The 16,814-nt window shown below is 38.4% G+C and overlaps 1 protein-coding gene across 3 annotated transcripts in view; it reads left to right on the top strand.

Annotated features, from left to right (window-relative positions):
• The window catches only part of UBE4B (ubiquitination factor E4B), a 40,144-nt gene extending 23,658 nt beyond the window's left edge, over positions 1–16,486 (top strand). For all 3 annotated transcript variants that reach the window (XM_080563643.1, XM_080563641.1, XM_080563642.1), the window contains 17 exons: positions 205–261; positions 631–747; positions 833–931; positions 1,403–1,516; positions 2,475–2,673; positions 2,931–3,069; positions 5,307–5,406; positions 6,158–6,285; positions 6,693–6,791; positions 7,718–7,953; positions 8,672–8,798; positions 9,085–9,229; positions 10,325–10,459; positions 10,841–11,032; positions 13,961–14,135; positions 14,629–14,775; positions 15,192–16,486. In XM_080563643.1, coding sequence (XP_080419769.1) covers positions 205–261; positions 631–747; positions 833–931; positions 1,403–1,516; positions 2,475–2,673; positions 2,931–3,069; positions 5,307–5,406; positions 6,158–6,285; positions 6,693–6,791; positions 7,718–7,953; positions 8,672–8,798; positions 9,085–9,229; positions 10,325–10,459; positions 10,841–11,032; positions 13,961–14,135; positions 14,629–14,775; positions 15,192–15,253 — 2,271 coding nt within the window. In that variant the 3' untranslated portion in view covers positions 15,254–16,486. The remainder of the gene's footprint in view (positions 1–204; positions 262–630; positions 748–832; positions 932–1,402; positions 1,517–2,474; positions 2,674–2,930; positions 3,070–5,306; positions 5,407–6,157; positions 6,286–6,692; positions 6,792–7,717; positions 7,954–8,671; positions 8,799–9,084; positions 9,230–10,324; positions 10,460–10,840; positions 11,033–13,960; positions 14,136–14,628; positions 14,776–15,191) is intronic.
• The last annotated feature ends 328 nt before the right edge of the window (positions 16,487–16,814 follow it).

Here is a 16,814-nt window from a genome sequence, read left to right as displayed (position 1 = left end):
TGGAAACTTTTTGGAACAGATCTAAGAACTAAAATGGGAGCAGGGTGTGCTCTAGCTTTTTTTTTTTTGGTTCTTTTTCCCACTGATTGAGGGAAAAAGGTTTGGCTCTTTTTTTCAGCAGTTTACAATGTTTATCTTGTTATTTGCAGACAGCTTACCTAAGAATTACACACACAAGTAATTTTTCTTGTATTTTCCTTATAGGCACTATGTGAACTTTGTGAAATCAAGTTTGGGAAAACACACCCCATGTGCAGTTTGGTAAGTGTATCCAGGCTGATTTTCAAGTTAAATGAATCATGTAACTTAGTTTGTTGGCTGATACAATCTACATTTATAATCTTCCTTAGAACTCTGAAGAGGGACTAATGTAATATCTCGTGCTAAATAATAGTTCACTTTAAACTCATAAAGGAAGTCCTTTTCCCTGAGAATTTAGAAAAACTAGAACGAAGTTAACTTGCTTAGATTTCTGAAATGCTGAGGAGAATTCCCATTTACCAAACAGTATGACTGAATTTTGAAGAATCAAGGGTGTGTGGTTAAACACTGAATAGTGACAGTGCAGATAAAGGAGTATGGTTGACATGGCAACTTTATGGTCAACTTGCTGTTTTTCTGATTTTCTAGGTTGTCTCTTTACCCTTGTGGCTGCCTAAATCGTTAAGCACAGGTGCGGGAAGAGAACTGCAAAGACTTTCCTATCTTGGAGCCTTCTTCAGTCTCTCTGTCTTTGCTGAAGATGATGTAAGTGTTACAGAAGGATGTTGACAGTAGCATGCTTTATTTTTAATGTGTTTAATATGTTTGCCAATGTTCATTCCACTTCCAGAACAAAGTAGTTGAAAAGTACTTCTCAGGGCCTGCCATCACGCTTGAAAACACCCGGGTTGTTAGCCAGTCCTTGCAACATTACCTGGAATTAGCAAGGGTAAGTGTCCTTGTGTGTAAACAACTGCAAAAATGTTGTGGTTTTGCAGGGGAGAGTGTTCACATAGAAACTAGATTTTTTTTATATTATATTCTTCATCTATGTTAACAAGAAGTCTGTTAGGATATGGCTGAAGGGAATTAAGAAAAAAAGTTGATGAGCTCTACAAGCCTTTTTCTAAGGCTGTAAGCCAATTCAGAAAGTATTAGAACAATTAGTTAGGATGAGTAAAAAAATAAATAAATAAAAATTGCCTTCTATATTAGATCTGTGTTGCGCTTGTCTTCCGTATACATCCTTTCTGTAACTAATGTTGTAATTAATGCGTCCATATAATCTTGACAAATAGGATCATAGCAGTAGCTGTAGCAAGTGGTATTTGTAGAACATAAAAATACGAAGCAATAGATAGCAGGAATACAATGTTGAAAAGTCTGTGCAACCTGACATGGTGTTTATTTGAAATTCCAGCAAGAACTGTTCAAGATTTTACATAGTATTTTACTGAATGGTGAAACTCGAGAAGCAGCTCTCAGTTACATGGCAGCTGTTGTCAATGCCAACATGAAGAAGGCACAAATGCAGGTAAATAAAGGAAAAGTTCTTTCTGTGACTTACGGAACTAGCACTAGATGCCTGGTGCAGTGGTGGTTCTTGAATGGAATACTAAAGAATTTTGTTTTTGTACTACAGCAGGCGGGAAGCTGTGTCATCAGTTATCAGCTCTTTCAGTACATTTCCCATTTCTGAAATAATTCTGTTCTATGTACTTGATCAACTTGTGTTATTTCCTCCCTTGGGACTGACATGTCACTTCATTAACAAGGATTCTGCTTTATAACTCTCCCCTCACCCCCCCCAAAAACAAACACACTCCAGTCTGAGGGTTTTCTTCCAGCTGGCTGTATTTAAAAACCCTTTTTCCCCAGTTGGTAAGTTGCTAAGCTTTGCTTGTGTGGTCCCATAAAAAGAGTAATGCAGATATGAGCTGGTGTGGTTCCAATGAAGGACCAGGGCATTATTTTGTCATCGTTTAATTAATGTATTGCATTCATTTATTGTGCATGAATTCTGAACAACTGGAGTTTGAATCGTTGTCTTCAACTCCAATTTCAAAAGGAAACATTTGGAACCATCACTGTATTTCTGTGAAATTCCAATGAAGAATAGAAACTTTATGTTTAGGATAGAAGTTACAAATTGAAACTCAGCAACTATTTGAAACAACTGTCGCTGACTACCTGTAGCAAACCATTCCTGAAAGAAACACTTTTAAAGCCTTTTCATTTCTTATGTTTTCTACTACTTTTGTTTGTTTAATGTTACTGAGAATGCCTGTTTGAACATGAACCATAGAGAAAGAAAAAGACAATATATGTTAGTAAATGATCTTCCAGTTGTCAGGAAGGCCTTACAGATCCGTGTTCTTACTCGCTTCTCCCTTTTCTTGAACTGATATACTTTGTTGACTACTATTAAAGCATCAGAAAATACGCTTCTATTTCTAAACTTAGGTTTTGAACTATTTCCTTTGTCTCTACAGACAGATGATCGTTTGGTATCTACAGATGGTTTTATGCTCAACTTCCTATGGGTACTGCAGCAACTAAGTACGAAGATAAAGCTGGAAACGGTTGATCCCATGTACATATTTCATCCCAGGTGTCGTATTGACCTCCCAACAGATGAGACGAGAGTGAAAGCAACAATGGAGGATGTTGCAGCCTGGATTGCTGAGCTTTGTGAGTGCTTTACTGAGTATATTTTGAACATTTACTCTGCTTTGTGTTTTTGCTGTTGGAGGCACATGGAAGTACTTGATTCTAGCAGATAGTTCCCATATTTTTAAATGTGTTTTTTTCTCGATGCTGTCTGCTCTTACTTGATGTAAAGAAACTTGATGTAAAGAAAAGAAAAAGAGTTCAAGGTCTCACCCCTACATAAGGCAGTCTCTTTGTTAACTTCTTCACCAACACTTTTTTGTTTGTTTGTTTTCTAGACAGTGATCCGTCTCCATTTTCTGAGCCGAAATTTCCAACAGAATGTTTCTTCTTAACCCTGCATGCCCATCATCTCTCCATCCTGCCAAGCTGCCGTCGGTACATACGTAGACTGCGGGCCATCAGGGAACTCAACAGGTTAGAAGCTGTTATGTAGTATGTCCCCTGCTGTTCTACCAACGTCTTTTTTTTCCATGATGGCAAGTCTTACAAACTTCATGGAAATGAGGATACTCAGCAACAAATTGTCAGAGATCATTTGTAACCATTTGTTAATCTGATACTTCTGGCAGTTATGGATTTTGCTTACATTAAGGGACTGTGGCTTGCATCAGGAATGCAAGTAATAATAGGAGGGAGGATATTACTTACACAAGGCAGCTCAAATTGGTGAGAAGACCTTTCCATTTAAAAGAGGATTGGATTGATCTTCAGAGTATTTCAGATTCCATGACATGACTTAACACTATTTATTATAACTTAATATGGTATGTGGATGCTTGGGCTCTTTGGCGTAGCCATAGGATTGCATGTAAGTTTACATGTCTGATAAATAGAAGTCATGCAGATGACTTACAGTTTCAGAAACAGCACAGCATTAGCTGTGCTTGCGCTGTTTTGTGTTTTGCAGAAGATACTTGCCTTGTTCCCTTGGTTTCCAAGGTGGAATAACTAATTGTATTATCTGTTAAAAAGGCTTCAACAGTAAACTCTTAATATTATGGATGTACATGTCTTTCAGCATGTGGTTTACCACTTTAAAAATTATAAATAGAAGTTTTGATGTTGACTTGAAGATACTGCTGTTTTCCATTTCTCTTGGCGTAAAGCCAAATAGACTTTTATAGTTGCTAAACCTCGAAGAATACTCTGTTAAAATTAGAATGATTTTTTGTATCATCAGTATTTTCCATTGTTTATAATTGCACTCACTGCATTTTGGTAAATGTTCTTTGGCAGTAATACCATGAGTTCATTACAGGATTTTTGGACTGCATTCATAGTGATTTCATTTTTGGTTTTTAAAGCTCATGCAGGCCAAGAACTTGGGAAGCTGCAGAAAACAGAGCAGGAAGGGTCAGTATACTTGAAAGAAGAAAATATTTTCAAATAAACAGACTGAATTATTTGTAAATAAGCTACACATTCGGCTTGAAGAAGAAGTTATTTCTTTTCCTTATTTAGAGTTGTTGAAAACGAGTTGCCTACGCAGCAGTCTACATGTAGTGCTAGAGTGCATCAAAGAGCTCTTGGCTTTCACTGACTTCAATAGGAGCTTAGTGCTCAGCATTTTCCATAAGTTGCCTAGTTGTTTGCAACACCAGACAACGTATTTAGATGTTGGTAATAAAGAAAGTAGACTGGATATTTTTCTGCTGTAGGCAGAGGTTGATGTGGAAAGGAATTTGTATTTAGAGGAGGGAGGAAAAGGGATCGTATTCATATAGTTCAGTATATAAAGTTTTGCTCTAATCAGCTGCCCTTCTAAAAAAGAGTTAAGGTATAGGAGTAAGCAGGATTTGTCAGTGTTAATTGTGTGTGTGTGTGTATAACATGCATTTAAGTTCCCTCTTTATATAGGGCAGAGTGACAAAGTAGGTGAGGGAAGGGCAGTAATATCAACCGTCTTGATTTAATGGCCCTTATGCTGGCAGGGAGACTACAGACTATTCATGTTTCATACTGTTCCTCTGCAAAACTTGTATTTGATGGGGAGTGGAGGATGAGAAGGGCAGAACAAAGCTGCCAAGTCTTACAGCAGTAGAGAATGGGAAGATGCCCAGGATGCAGACTTGCACCTTCTCTCAGAAAGGGAAAGTATTGTGTTTTTTAACAAGTTCTGTTGTCAGCACCCATTTTTCTTCATTAGTTGATTGCTTTCCATTTTCCTTTTAGATATTAGAAGGTGTGAGATATTTAAATATCTGGTTGTTAACAAGATCAGCCCTTCTGTGTGTCAGGTTTAATTCTAATGACATCCTTTTAACGTTCCTTTAGAGTGACTGTGGACTTGACTATGAAAAAAAGAAAATTTGTGTTTTAAATACAGTGACTAAAACCAGTTTGCCAGGCAGGATGGATCCTTTCTGTGTTGTTTCACCCCACTTTTTCAGTGTTCTGATTTGTCTAATGGGCATGTATGTTGGAGCTAGTGTATATAGTCCATTTGAATGCACACTGCAGATGTTACATCTGCATTTACAAGAGCAGTTTATTTCCTTGTGACTGTGGTGAGTATCTTCTGTGAAGATAATTGCCATTTTTCCTCACTTTTTTCCATCTTTCCTCTTTATTTAGCAGATAGGTAGGTTAAATGCCTTGCAGTTGGCAATACGTATCCCCTCTCATGATAACCAGTTATTGCATGTTTTCAGGACTGTTGAAGATCTTAAAAACAATGAAAGTCAATGGAAGGATTCTCCTTTGGCTACTAGGCATCGAGAAATGCTAAAACGCTGCAAGACACAGCTTAAGGTCTGTAAGTGGTTTGGATCACAATAAAATGCCTTTGTCAAACTGTCTGTATGTTTATTTTGTCCTAGTACTTAAATACAAATTCACAGTAATGATTCAAAAGCACCACTTTAAAGAAACTATAAACCATGTGAGCATGTTAAAGCTTATTTTGACTATACTAAGTGGTGGTCATGACACAATATCATGTGAATTGTGACTTTAAAATTTGAAGTAATGCCAAGATTAATTTAGCCAGTATTCCTGAGAAAGAAGTAAATACTGTTTTTGTTGGAGAGAGAACAGCAGAGGGATTGTGATTTGATCGGGGTAGTTGTGCGCAGTCCATGCCCAAATGGGAGACAACTCTCAATTCCCTCATCTCATGTAGCGTTCTTGGAAAGGTGAATACACTGGGGGTCCTCTTAGAAGGTGTCCGTCCTCCTTAGGTCTTCCTCGTATAAGTTGATAAAAATTTCCTGAGCTGTATGAGCAAAATGACTTTAATTGCATATTTTCCCAGTTTGACACTTATGTTATTTCTTTTTGTTCCCTTAGAGCTAGTAAAAGGCTCTGTCCATGCAACTGCCTGCATTTTGTGTTCTTTGTGTTATACTGAGGTTTTAGTGCCCTGTTTTAAGTGCATCTTTTAAGAAGAGACCTTTGTACAATTGTCATAATTCACAAATACATTGATTTAGCTTTAGGTCTAGTCTTCCTTTCCTCTTATGTTTTCTTTCCCTGGAATAGTTTTTGTTTGTATCTTCTGCAGAAACTGGTGAGGTGCAAGGCTTGTGCAGATGCTGGTTTGCTGGATGAGAACTTCCTCAGGAGATGTCTGAATTTCTATGGCATGGTTATTCAGCTGATGCTTCGCATTCTCGACCCTGCCTATCCCAAGTAAGTGCCAGGATTATCTGTAAATTGTATCCATGATCTGATCATGGTAGACTGAGTTTTATTGAGTTTACTGAGTTTAGCTGTTCTAGAATTTTAGTGTTTTTTACAGTATCTACCTACATTCCTATGTATAAGTTATATTATTAATTTTTGTCAGAGACATACATTCTTGCATGGAATGTGTGTCTTATTCATAATTGAAGGTTCGGTTGGAGGGTGTGGGGTAGGTGGGAAGCAACCCTCAGGTGTGGTTAGTAGATCTGAAGCACTGGCATAGATTTTTGAAAAGTTAATGTTAGATCTTTTGTGAAGTGTTCCCATAGGTGAATTCTGTAAGAGAACTCAGGACACTTGCTCCTTAACCCTGGTATTTCATTGTTTTCTTTGTTACATCTTTCATTCTACAGCATAAAGCTGCCTTTAACTCCTGAAGTTCCAAAAGTATTTGCAGCATTGCCTGAGTTTTACGTGGAAGATGTTGCTGAATTTTTATTTTTTATTGTACAGTAAGTAAAAGTGATTTCTGAAGAAAATTTGTACTGCCCTTTACCCCTGTAACAGGTGGTGTGCACAAATTCAGGGTGTGAAAGTAGTTTGCTAGTTATTCTGTAGTTATTGGAGTTATGTAGTTTGGAGCTTGAGACCTTTTGATTTCATGTTAGGGTTAATCATCACTAGAATAATATTTTTAAAAAAGTCATGGCTTAAGAAGTATAAAATCCCTTCTATTATAGATGTGATGGGATGAAATATATAGTTTTAGCAGTTAGGACAGGTGTGAATGCTGTTTGGGTGTAATTCTGAAGTTGGTCACTTTCCTCCTGGAAACATGCCTTCAAATTCAGACTTTGCTGTTATGTATGAGGAGCAGATGAATGGTTGCTTTTCCTTTTCTGAGGTGCTGTTATAGCAAATTTGCTATGAAGCGCTACTATGATATGCAACAAAAGAATATGACACTGTTTCAGAAGAGAATGTTTGGAATTGGGTCAAAATTAAGCTGCCCGTGAACAGCTGGCAAAACGTCTTGGAAGAGGAATAATCTGTTTTCTGTAGAGATAGCCAGAAACAACAGTAAAATGACTTCAGTTTTTCCTATTGCTAATGAGACTGTAAAATCATAGAATGGGTTGGGTTGGAAGGGACCTTAAATATCACCTAGTTCCACGCACCTTGCCATGGGCAAGGATGTCACCCACCAGACCAGGTTGCCCAGGGCCCCATCCTGCCTGGCCTTGAACACCTCCCGGCATGGGGCATCCACAGCTTTTCTGGGCAACTTGGTCTGGTGCCTCACCACCCTGTGAGTAAAGAATTTCCTCCTGTTATAGGAAGTTCAGAGATACCTGAACTTGATATATGTAGCAAAGCTTTTGTTTTTAATACAGGGTTGGGATTTTTCACTCTATTTTCCTCATGTCCATCCTTTCAGATATGCTCCTCAGGTGCTTTATGAGCCCTGTACTCAGGACATAGTCATGTTCCTTGTTGTGATGCTGTGCAACCAGAACTACATCCGAAATCCTTATTTAGTCGCCAAGCTGGTAGAGGTGATGTTCATGACAAATCCAGCTGTTCAGCCCCGGACCCAGAAATTCTTTGAAATGATCGAGAATCATCCTCTCTCCACTAAATTGTTAGTCCCCTCCTTGATGAAGTTTTACACAGGTAAGTGCTTCATCTATAGTTCTGTGACTGTACAGTAAGCAGTGAGTATTATAGGACAAAAGTCTGTGTTGGCTGTTGTGACCTTTTAAAAATCAAACAAAAAAAACAACTCAGGGTAGATTTTGGAAAGACAAGGCTTTGCTGCTCAGGAATCAGGTGAAACTAACATTAGGGGGAACCTTGAGAATTCTAGTCCTTCCACAGCTGCTGTGCACTGACAGCTCTAGCACTGTAGCTTGATGTGAATGTTGTTTTGTGTGATGTTTAGATTCCAAACTGGAAGGCTTCTTTGATTTGTGAGGGAGCATTAGGATTTAAAACTTTCTGACAGTGGTTTTGCAAGTCCTGTAAATTTATATGCTTCTCGGTGTCCTTGCACTCATGGAACTATTTTTGCTGTAATGTTTCCAGTGCTTTTTTAGTATTGAAATTTAGTCATGTAGGACAGAGTAGAATTGAATACAGCAGAAGGTGTGTTTTCTGAGGCTTTTCTTCAGGAATGAGGTCGGTTGTGGATTAGGTAATGGACAGTGCTCTTTTAAGTAGGTATTATGATGGAGATTTCTGAATGGGAATTGAATTTAATCACTTAAAGCTTGGTGCTTGAAGGACATCACATGGGAGACAGTAGGAAAGGATTGTTATTACTAGAGAGGTTTAGGGAATCCCGGTGGGAACAAGTTTTGATTTCAGTGCTGGGATCTGATTTCTTTTTCAGATGTTGAACATACTGGAGCAACTAGTGAGTTCTACGACAAGTTTACAATCCGCTACCACATCAGCACCATTTTCAAAAGCCTCTGGCAGAACATAGCTCACCATGGTACATTTATGGAAGAGTTCAAGTGAGTAAGAAATTGTGTGTGATGCTGCTTACTGTCATGCGATCTGCTGAGGAGGCCATTACCATTGGGAATGGGCGATGCTGCTTTCCATCGCGTTTTAAATGACAGCCCCTTCCAGTAGAACTGGAGTGTTTCTAAAGCTGAGCTCTGGACATCACAATCAACTTGGCTTGGGGAATGGGGTCATTGTTCAGAATATACAGTGCAGCAGGTGTGTTGCTGGGGTTGCAGTCTGCTCTGCACACCCATCTACTCTGCAGTGATAACTGTGTTTCAATGTTTTCAGCTCTGGGAAGCAGTTTGTTCGCTACATCAACATGCTGATAAATGACACAACTTTCTTGCTGGATGAGAGTCTGGAGTCCCTAAAACGTATCCATGAAGTGCAAGAGGAGATGAAGAATAAAGAACAATGGGACCTGCTGCCCAGGGTGAACAGAGCTGTTTTTCAAAGTGCCCTTTACTTATTTTTAATTTTTCAATACAAGACCATTTTTAATTTTTTTAATAAGGGGCAGCACCAAAGAGCTGCTCATGAGAAGCAGTTCTCAATGCTTTTTCTTGCTGCCAGTATGGCTGTGGTCACTCTGGATGACATTCTGCAAAAAAACATCCTTCTGCATAGTTATGTTGTGGCTGGCAAAGAGTGTGTGACGTGGAAATAGTATAAAGTTTTAAATTGCTGTGCACTTAAAATACTAAATGGAGAAACTAAGACTTTAACCTTCTTGAAGGAGGTTGTGGAAGATGCTCGCCAGTTGAATTGACCTCGAGGAAATAACGCTTTTATTTTGTTAATGCCTTGATCTTGTGTAGATTTGGTGTAGACAATTAGAGTACTGATTTAATGATTAGCTAACGATTAATTAGCCTGATTTAACAATAATTTTGTGTGCTAACCTACCAAGGTCAGGTATTTCTATTTTAAGGTTATCAATTAAAAAAAAAAGTCTGAAGAGAAAAGTTATCAAGATCTTGTTTGTTAAATCTTGTTTTATTCTGGTTTGCTCTTCTGAAGTCTTTGTTCCTGTTTATGCCTGCTAGCAAGGCAGAGCCATTACTGTGGTGACAAAATGATCTGGTCTTTAATCTGCAGATTGTTCCAGTGTAACTGGTGTTACTTATGGTGGTACGTAAATTAGGAAAACCTCTCTTGACTCTCAGATTCCAGGCTGATTTTGAAGTATTGGCATTTGGATGGAAAGGAAACATAACTCAGTTTTGTAGTTCTGAGGAGCAGTTCCAGGATGTAAGCAGACTCACTAAACTTGGAGTCTTGTGATACCATTTGTATTCACTTTTACTTTTGCAGAATTCTGGAAAATTAGTGCAGACTTCAGTTTAGTAATAGGTAGTAAAAGTGAGCTACATCTTCAGTTAAAAATGTGTTGTGGATTTGAATTACAGTCTGTTCTTTTGCCTTCCTAGATCATGTTAGCTTTGTGGCTGTTCAGGTTTTTTGATTGGTGATAAGGAAGGAAATGCTGTGGACGTAACATTTTAACCACTCAATATTTATTTTCTAGGATCAGCAGCAGGCCCGGCAGTCACAGCTTGCTCAGGATGAGCGTGTCTCTCGTTCATATCTCGCCCTGGCAACAGAAACTGTTGATATGTTCCATATCCTTACCAAGCAGGTTCAAAAGCCTTTTCTCAGACCTGTAAGTCCTCGGAGTTAACTTAGTTTCTAGCTTCTCTCAACATCTCTGCTATTGGATAATGTTCTGGAAATGTTTGTTGGCCCTTTGTCTCCCTTCACCTCACCTTTCTCCAACTCTAACTGCATTGAAATCTAATTTCTCTTGAGGTTATTTGATGTTAAGAGCATTACTTGAGTCTCTGAGATGTTGTGATCCTTCTAGACAGAATCTGTTTAGGTTGCTTTTTTTTATCGAAAGCATGTATAAAGAAAAGATACTTCCTGCAAGCCGACGAAATAATTGTATTGGTTAATAATTTTAGATCTTGTTGTATGCAAATCTAATGATAATCTACTTTATATCTGCCTTCATGCTGTGATCTGTTTTACTTTGGTCTTGTAGGAACTTGGACCACGATTGGCTGCTATGTTGAACTTTAACTTGCAGCAACTATGTGGCCCGAAGTGCCGTGACCTAAAAGTTGAAAACCCTGAGAAATATGGGTTTGAACCAAAGAAGCTGTTGGACCAACTGACGGATATTTATCTACAGCTAGATTGTGCTCGTTTTGCTAAAGCAATTGCTGATGATCAGGTGAGCTCCCAAAAGATAAGGGGGAAGAGTGAGTGTTGTGGACAAACAGAACTTTGCAGGATTCTCCAGAAGAGTTCCATTTTATTTGTATGCTGCCACCCAGTTTCCATCATGTGTTTGCAATTTTTCTTCCAGAAAATAATTCGTTCATATTTTCTCTGCTCTTTGTAGATAGGTTTGTTTTCCAAGTGTTTTGTCCCTTGGAGACACACAAACTTCCATAGCACTTCGCATACACGGGAAATTTCCCAAGCATTAGTTGTTTATTAGCTACTGCCTCATTGTGATGTAGTGGAAGTACCTTGTCCTGATTTTGCAAGAGAGAAAAATGAAGAATGCAAGGGTTCTGACTCCCCCTTCCCCTTCCTCATTAAGAAAATACAGAATAAGCAGAGCTGAGATTAAGAGCCTCTTCTAACAATCCAAAAATCATTCTCTAGACTGTTTCCAAATTGTTTTCACTTTACTGAATGTCTGTGTAGTAAACTGACAAAACTGAGCATAAAAGGGACGTTTAAGACACCTTTGTACTGCCAAGGTGCTTTCTCAATGGTAGTCTTCAGACCAGAATGTTAACAGGATTTTAATTCTTGAGATAGATAAGCCATTGATCACCTCTGTGTTCTTGTAAAGATGATGTTAGTTAAACTACTGAATTGCTTCTGTCCATGCCTATGTTTTATAACACAAACTTTTCAAAATCCAGAGGCGCAAACAGCATTATCCATGGCTACTTGAAATTCTAGTGGAAGCAGTTTTACAATACGTAATGCTGTATTTGCATGTCTGGTGAAGCAGAGATAGCAGAGGTGACTCATGATCTTTTTTCTCTAATAATTTAATTTCTGGCAGTAACACTCCTGAGACAGACTGTGAGTGTGTGTGTGTGTAATGAGCATGCAGGGTATTTGTCATGCTGTTCGGTATATGTGAGAGTGAGAATGTTGTCCATCATTCATTCATCAATGCTAGCTACAGCAAAATGCACAGCAATGACGTGGGGATTAAAAAGAAAGAAGCCTGCTGGTGTGGGAACTGGAATAAAGCTTAAATAACAAAGTGGCCCTTCATAAAAATTGGGGGGAGTGACTAGTATCTTGGAAACTGTCAATGACAGGAAAGAAGCAGTAAGAAAATGCCCAATTGGTTAACTGCTACTGGTATTTAAAAATAAAAAAGGTGCTTGATCATGGCAGCATCTCTCAAAAGCGTTTTGATACATCTCCCATTTCAAATCCTAGCACATATTAGCAGGAATTTGGAAACATTTACAAAGCCCTGGGCATGTTGCCATAGTTCTGCTCTCTGTGGATTAGTAAGGAGTTTGGGTGGGCACCGTGTGTCCTAAGTAGCGAATGGTATTTCATGGAGTGAGATAGTGTAGATGAGGGAATTGGGACTGTGAATATTTTGAATTTCCCAAAGAAAATAGAAACCTGTGAGACCTACTGTGTTATGTTCTGTAATTTAACTCAGCTTTGCACTGTGTAAATAATTTTTATTAAAAGAACATTGTCTAGACTACTAAAAGGCTGGTACCAAAACACAGCATTGCCAAGTTAAAAGCAAATGGTGTCTTCAGAACATAAGCAGCTTTCAAAAGTTCTCGCCTAATGCTTTATTTACAGGAAAGCAATGATTGTTTCAGTTGAAGCTATAGGATGTGCAGTTGGTCTCTATGTTGTACCAGGTAGCTGTACAGTGTGAGCAGCAGGCTGCTGTCCTGCAGTGTGCTGCATGCTGCCCCGCCTGGCGAGCGGGCACTAGGTGCTTGAAGTTGCCTTACCCGTTTGGCAGAGGGGTTGGTTTGGGTGCTAGGAGGAGGTTATCACCTATTTCCGGTATTGCATTGCACACTAGCAAACCGCATGGTATCTGTTAGCTTGCAACTCATCGTTTTTGTCTTAAAGCATTTTTCAGTAGTCACTAATACCATGGATGGGCTGGACAGTCTTGTACTTTCAGCCACTGTTTTCAAAAGATTTTAAGTCATGGTTTGACTCACAATCTTTCGAAGTGTGTGTACAGAAATCAATGATAAGGAGTGAGTCAGCTGTGCTTTTACCAGGATTTGTCATTTGGTTCCTACCACATGGGAGAACACCAACCACATCGAGAGGCTTGGGTATGCTGCTTCTACTTTGTATGGCAGATGGCTGCGGTGTCTTGTTTTGTTTTTGTTTTGGAGAGGTTAATAAATTGTACTCCAAACACTGGAGTTCCACAGAAAACTGCTTTTTCCTTTGAAGTAATCCATCCAGCACATCATCTTGAGGGAACAGTAGTAGATTTGGTAGTTGAACTTTCATGGCAAAGTGATCATGACATAATCCTTGTAGTACTCCTTGATGTTGAATACTGAAAGCTGGTGCAACCGTCTTTTTCTGTTACAGTATTCTCTTACAGCCAGGAGAAACTGGGATGTTAATGATCCTGAAGATCCACAAGAAGTGCTTAGAGAGTATTTCTGCTGGTGTAGACAGCAGTTTCCTTGCTGCCTTCACGTATGGTGGTTGGAGATCTAGGGTTCAAAAAACCTTTTATGATATATTTTCTGGCAAGAGGTGTGAGAAAAAATAATACAGACAGGAGTGACAAGACAGATGTTTTGCCTAAGGAACAGTTCTAATAATTTTAGTCAGCCTCTCTGAATGCCTCAACCATTTTGATTAGTTAGTATTGTCTTCTATTTTTTTGTCCTGAACAGTTTTCCAGTAGTGATGACTCTTACAAAAGCATAATTATACCCCAAAGTTGACATTTTTGTGCTAGATAAAATGTTATGTACATACTTCTCTGTCTGACATAATGTTGAGGTTTCATTGATCCCTTCTTCTGAAGTTTTAAAAAAGCATTAAAAGGTCTTTTAGAATTTTTATGGCATATTAGGATACTACAGCTCAGCAAAGTTTTATGCTTTGCTTGTAGAGGTCCTACAGCAAAGAGCTCTTTGAGGAGGTCATATCAAAGATGAGAAAGGCTGGAATCAAGTCAACCATAGCAATAGAAAAATTCAAACTGCTGGCAGAGAAAGTGGAGGAAATTGTTGCCAAGAATGCCCGTGCAGAAATTGATTACAGTGATGCTCCGGATGAATTCAGAGGCAAGTTGGTTTTTCTAAATACTGAATTGTTAGGCCAAGAGGGATTTGTTTTGTTATTTTGCTTCTAAATATGAAAATATATTAGTAGAAACTACGTATTGTTTATGGAGCCTCGCATCCTTCTCCATTTCAATTAAATGACTAAGTAAATGAAAAGAGCCTAGGGGTGTTTTTGTTTGTTGTTCCCTGGGATTGCACTGTCCAGTCCTAGCCTTGTCTTTATTACATGGACTTTAAAACAGTAAGAAAAAAAAAAAAAAAGAAATATGGTGAAAATAACTAATGCTTAGCCTTTATACTGTTTTTCCCTTTCTGAATTGGGGCCATATCTGTTGCTTATTTAAACCTGCTGCTACTTTCATCTGTTTTCTGTACCTTCAGCAATATTCCTGACTGGGGACTCTGATTCTCAGTTCTGTGCAGTAGGTTTGTGTGCAGGATAAAGTTTTGTTTAATGTTTTCAGTTTGATGATTGAGATAATTGTGTGCTCAGATCCACTCATGGACACTCTGATGACTGATCCTGTGAGGTTGCCATCTGGAACTATTATGGACAGGTCAATCATCCTGAGGCATCTGTTGAACTCCTCCACCGATCCTTTCAATCGTCAGACACTGACAGAAAATATGCTGGAACCAGGTATCCTGGCTTTTAAGTAACTCATGGCACTGTTGATCTGGGGAAGCAATTTGTGTAGTTTCTGTTCCATATACTTTCAGAAGATAGTGTTGAGGCCTCAATACAACTACCAGTTGTTTAAACTCAATTTGCACAGAAAAGTTCATTCCTTGTTTTCCCCTTTTCTGCAAATAAACAAACTACCCTTGCTTTCCTAAATACTGGCATAATGGGTATTGTTGCAATAGGTAAATGAGCAATAAATTTACGGAAAGCTGTGCAGAAAATATGCTGACAGAAGAAAATAATAGTAGATATTCCTGATCAGATTTCTAGAAAAGGAATTTCTATTAGTCACAAGTAGCTTGCCTATAGTAGTATTGCTAAATAACTTAACAACCAAGTTAATTATTTTTTTTTCTTCTTTATATTACTAGTGCCAGAACTTAAAGAGCAAATTCAAGCCTGGATGAGAGACAAGCAGAATGCTGACCATTAAAAGTTCCCTTGCAGTGCACGCCAACACCAATGGGAAGAACAGGGCGTGGGCTGTTCTGCTAATAGTGGGGCAGATACACTTTGAAAGTTATTGATGGGATTAGCACGCCCACTGGCACTAACTTGCAGTGGTGACCAGAAGCATGTGGACGAAAAGAAAAGCAGCTTAATTCTTGTACATATATTTAAGTGATAACGATGGTCAATAACATGGAGGACAAATTAGGAAGTTGCTTATGTTACAAAACTGTCCTTCAGTATGTCACGTTTTGGAGTTTTTACAGCTGACTTATTTTAGCAAAGATGAATGGATCAGGGCAGCATCCCTTCAACCTTATTTTTTACAGCCGGATATCCGTTAATTTGATTGTGGTTAGAAACTTGGACATTTTGCTGCTACAGTAACTTTTTCCTCTTTCCCTCCCTTCTTCCTCATCCACCCATCAAACCTGCACTGCTGTCTTTTTTTGTAATGCAAAAAAAAATCCCTGTGAAGAAACAAAATCATTCCCCTGCCCGCAAAAGAACATATTCTGTGCGATAACTGTGCCTGCAACAAAGTGTTAATCTTGGGATCGTATTTTTATATTATACATATTCGCATATTTGTTTTTTAATTGGTGTTAGAAGAGATGAGGATGATTTCAAAAAGGCAAAGGTTTGACGCGTGGATTTTAAGTTCCGTTATTTGAGATGTCCCTCTGTGTTGATCTAGATGCTCTGGTATTTCTGAGAAGCCTTGAGACAGAAATACATTACAACAGCTGCCAAGAATTAGATGCTTGGGAATACCAGGACTTCAGTGACTTTTTAAAATAATAAAATCCATTCTTTTAACGGTGCAGATATAATATATGCTAAATGACAGTTCTGAGCCATTAGAACTAGTCCACAGAGATCCTTTTATTCTTGGAGGCTGCAGTTTGGGGCAGGGGTCATTTTTTATGTTGCTTACCAATTTGTATCCATGGCTTGGCCTTACCAAAGCAAAAAGGGTGCAGCAAATGTAGAATTACTTTTTTTTTTAAAAAAAGAAAATATTCACAAACATTTTTGTATTACTGCCCCCTGCTTATGATACTTGAATTTCCTTTTTAAAAAGGATTTGAAACCACAGTGTTTTAAAATTAAGTCTGTAAAAAAAAGGTTGTTTTTCTTTTGTGTTTTTCGCTGTGTCCTCTGTTCAGTTCCTGACTCTTGAACTACAATAAATGATGATACACACTCGCACAAAGTGTTCCCTTTGTCTGTCTTTCCTTACAGTCAGTGAAAGCAGAAAAAATACAAATGATTGGGTGGCTTTTTTCACGTTTGCTGATAGTGATTTAGGACCTGGGGATAATAAACCATTTCACGTGAAACTTCCACGAACACAGTTCTTAGCAGTACTTCCAACTAAAGCATTTTTCCAAGTGGATGAATGCTGTACCTATTCATAGCTAACTGACAGCTGGTGACAAGGCTTCAGGGGGAAGTTTTAGTTAGGCTGTATGTAATCCAGTGCTGGCCTTTGCAATGGGTATGTAATTCTAAGTTAATTTTGATTTTTTCTTTTTTTTTTA

This window comes from Anser brachyrhynchus (assembly GCF_964034855.1).
Source record: "Anser brachyrhynchus genome assembly, chromosome: 21".
NCBI lineage: Eukaryota > Metazoa > Chordata > Aves > Anseriformes > Anatidae > Anser > Anser brachyrhynchus.
The sequence above is the reverse complement of the archived record's forward strand: the minus strand, read 5'-3'. Positions and strand labels throughout refer to the sequence as shown.